Source organism: Priapulus caudatus, unplaced genomic scaffold (assembly GCF_000485595.1).
Source record: "Priapulus caudatus unplaced genomic scaffold, Priapulus_caudatus-5.0.1 Scaffold1173, whole genome shotgun sequence".
NCBI classification, from domain to species: Eukaryota; Metazoa; Priapulida; class Priapulimorpha; order Priapulimorphida; family Priapulidae; genus Priapulus; species Priapulus caudatus.
This window is the reverse complement of record NW_014578234.1, coordinates 80,759-85,021: the sequence shown is the minus strand read 5'-3', so window position 1 is coordinate 85,021 and position 4,263 is coordinate 80,759. Positions and strand designations below refer to the sequence as shown.

At 42.6% G+C, this 4,263-nt stretch overlaps 1 protein-coding gene across 1 annotated transcript in view; it reads right to left on the bottom strand.

Annotated features, from left to right (window-relative positions):
• LOC106815667 (tight junction-associated protein 1-like) overlaps positions 1 to 3,048 on the bottom strand; it is a gene marked incomplete at both ends in the record, with an annotated part of 4,675 nt that extends 1,627 nt beyond the window's left edge. Inside the window, 4 exon segments of the mRNA XM_014820163.1 lie at positions 327 to 410; positions 689 to 796; positions 1,336 to 1,402; positions 2,881 to 3,048. Coding sequence (XP_014675649.1) covers positions 327 to 410; positions 689 to 796; positions 1,336 to 1,402; positions 2,881 to 3,048 — 427 coding nt within the window.
• Between the last annotated feature and the right edge of the window lie 1,215 nt (positions 3,049 to 4,263).

Below are 4,263 nucleotides of genomic sequence, written 5' to 3'. Positions count from 1 at the left end.
AGAGAGAGAGAGAGAGAGAGAGAAGAGAACAATGCTCGTCTACAAGCTATGGTAGGGTGACGCAGGGTTGCGAAGAACAGGGGACTGCGCATGCATGCATGGTCACGCAGGTGGTGAAAGCACGTTTAACGCAGCTGAACGTTAATATTTTGGGCAATATGCAATATCCTACATTACGAAACGTGGAGGCTAGCGTAATGTTTTATTCAAATTTTTTGCTGTAAAATTCAAATTTTATCATGTAGATTACATGTAAAATTAGTCGGCAAGCGCTCGCAATGTTGTGGTTTGGGTTGTAAAACGAATAACGATTTGATATTACTTACGGACTCGAGCTTCTGTGAGACAAAGTTGGAAGGCTTGCATTGTAGTAGCTGCACAGCAAGACTGCAATCATTCCTTAGCCGCTCCTGCACGTCACATCGGATATTAATGACCACGAAATCCAAAACGTCACACGTAAAACATTCACTTCCGCGCAGTATAAAAATGGTAACGATTAACGGGAGGAGACTGTGTAGGATAACACTAGGGTAACTAGAAGTAGTGTGTAAGTGTACTAGAGTAACCCGTGTATAGGGCCAAGTTATCCAAGTGTGTTTTCGCAGCTCTCTCAAAGCCTATAGTCTGATTGATGACATTAAACCTATGCAATATTGATTAAGCTGTAATGCCTTATTATACTCACGTTTTCATCTTCCAGATCACAGAGTGTGACCTTTGCATCAAGCAGTTTTCCAGAGAGTATGGTCACTTCGTTGTTAAGAGTAGATTTTTCTGTCTCACATTGGTCAACCTGAATATCCATAATCATCCAATCAGTATTCAATTTGTCTAGATCTGCTGTGTCTGCTTATAAACCCTCTGTATATAATCGTATATAACAATTACCTGAATATTCACAATTATCAAATCAGTATTCAATTTGTCTGCCATATCTCTTATCAACCCTTTATATATAACATTGTATAGGATGAAAAATGCAACAGATTTATTTGTAACGTGCTACATTAAAATAGAATATTTGACTTATGAACTAAAAGTATCACCAAAATGCTGCAGGATAATATAACTTTAAACAACCTACGATGCTATCTTCATGAATATGAACACTAATACTAAATAAAAACAATTATCACAGATATCAAAGAATATCAAGCACAATTAGTGTATGGACAGAAAATGAACAACTCTGCAAAATATTATTGTAACCCTAGGAGAATAGCTGTCTTATTCCAAGCATATTAAACCCCTGATGTTATGACCAATCATGTAACATTTACACTCAATCATGTTTCTGAAACATTTATTAATCGCTACATATCATCGACTTACTATTTTAAGCACCTTTTCCTCGAGATTTTGATTGACTTTCTGTATTTTCCGGTGGCTTTCTATCAATCTGCAATGCATAAATCATAAGTGGCACACAGTGGCAACAGACTACATTGAAACACACACGTGCGACTACATGTATACGCATGCACACATGCATCCACATTTACTTGGACAAGCAAACAAACAAGCACACACACATACCTGCACGTGCACACCATACATACACACATGCGTGCACGCGCGCACACACACACACCACACGCACACACACGTGCACACACGCACACACATACAAACACATGCACACACATGCGCATACACATGCACGCACACACGCACGCATGCACACATGCACACACATACGAACACACATGCACACACACACACATGCACACACACACACACATGCACACACGCACACGCACACGCACACGCACACGCACACGCACACGCACACGCAGACGCGCACACGCAGACACACAACCACACACACACCAACACCACACATTGCACACACACACACACACAAGACACACATTATACACACAATTGCCACACGCAGCAAATGCGCGCACGCAGTATCGCAGCACGCAGCACGCACGACGCCACACGCACACGCACATGCACGAGCACGGCACACGACGCACAAGGCACATACACACACACACACATATCATGTTATAACACACACATTCACGCATGCACGTTCATGCTCGATCCCTCGCTCACGTTAGAGTCCCTATATACAGAGAGATGCGCCATGACGAGTCGGAAAAAATCGGTCACGTGTGATCGCTCGCCGGCATGTTGTTTCCAAATGGATCAACACCGCTGCGCTTAAGTACAGCGCTGTATGGATACGCTTACAATGGTCCATAGTAAATTAATTAGACTAATCGTGCTTCAATAAACTCACAGATTTACAGAGATTATACGCTAAGACATGTGTCTATGTGTAGCTAGATTTATAGAAATGCAAAGCAAATATTACAGCTGCGAGCGAGTGGAGAGTGGAACGCATTTATCTTGTGAATTACAGTGACTAGCTGCTGTTGTTTACACTAAGAAAGTGTACAATTAAGCTATCATATGGCGCGAACCGATTTGAGTTACTTTTCTAGAAATCTAAATACATATAAACACATGTGTTATCTGTGATCTCTGTGATTCTTGAGTTTATTGAAGCGCGAGTGGTTTAATTAATTAGCAGGTGTCTACGTGCGGTATCGCACAGGCTAAATACGCACGGCTATTGGGCGGTAAGAAGTGTACAATAAACTATCATATGGCGCGAAACGATTTGAGTTACATTTCTATAAATCTAGCTACACATATACACATGTCTTAGCTATAATCTCTGTAATTTTTGAGTTTATTGAAGCACGATTATCTAATTAATTACTACGGATCATTGAACAGCGTATCCATACAGCGCTGTACTTAAGGGGCAGGCGGTGTTGATACATTTGGAAACAACATGGAGTCAAATCCTGAGTTGGCGCTACTCTCTGTATATAGGACTCTAAGCTCACGTGCTCTCACCTGTCATACTTGGACTGCAGGGCCTGCAGCTCATCGCGTAGGTAGGCGACCTCTCCATTTTTGGGTTCGCTCACCATCATGCTCGCCTCCATCTGGTGGATGTGCTGCGTCTGAAGGCCTGTCCGATAGTGCAGTAGCTCAATCTCACGGTGCAGGTGCAAGTTGAGACTGCAACGATGGAGACACTACTCGTCAATGATGTTCTATGTTCGAGACTGTGACGATGGAGACACTACTCGTCAATGATGTTCTATGTTCGAGACTGTGACGAAGAAGGTATTCCCCAGTGATGTACGATGCTGAGGGAGGTTGGGACCGTAACAATGGATACACTCATCAGTGGTGTTTTATGATGGGTCAGGTGCAGACTGTAACGATGAAGACACTGCTCGTCAATGATGTTCTATGTTCGAGACTGTGACGAAGAAGGTATTCCCCAGTGGTGTACGATGCTGAAGGAGGTTGGGACCGTAACGATGGATACACTCGTCAGTGGTGTTTTATGATGGGTCAGGTTGAGACTGTAACGATGGAGACACTACTCGTCTATGATGTGTGATGCAGGGACACGTTGAGACTGTAACGAAGAAGGTATTCTCCAATGATGTACGATGTGGGGGGAGGTTGTGACTGTAACGATGGATACACTCGCTAGTGATGTACGACGCAGGGACAGATTCAGACTGTAATGATGAAGGTAGTCAGTGATGCACTACGCAGGCTCAGATTGGCAGTGGCACTGCAACGATGGAGAAACACATTAGTGGTGTGTGTGATAGAGGGATAGATTCAGACTGTAATGATGAAGTAGTCAGTGGTGCACTATGCAGGCTCAAATTGACACTGCAACGATGGAGAAACACATCAGTGGTGTGTGGGTGCAGGGACAGAATGAAACTGTGCTCACAGAGATATAGTCGTCAGCAACGTACGACGACGCAGGTGCAAATTGACACTGGAACGATGATTGGAGAAACATGTCAGTGGCTGTAACGATCTACGCATGCATATTAACGACCGTTGGTCACGATAGACCGGCTGCGTGTGCCGTGTACACACATAATCCGGCTTCCTAGAAACCGTTCATTCACTGAACTGAGCAATAAAACAGTCTGGGAGTCCTAAAATCGAAAAGTCCAGCAGTACTATTTAAGCCCTCTTGCATGTTTGCAAGACATAAATCAATTTACTGTACATATATGGGCAAAGTAAGGATAGCTGCAGCTGTATGCATGTACAGCTCTAGCCTAATGCCTAATTAATATAACCTCGCAAACTATCATAAAAATCTGTTGTTTTAAAGTATAGTTGATTTATCTGTGTAACATATACGTACATTATAACATTATACATTATATATATATATATATATATATACAGTGG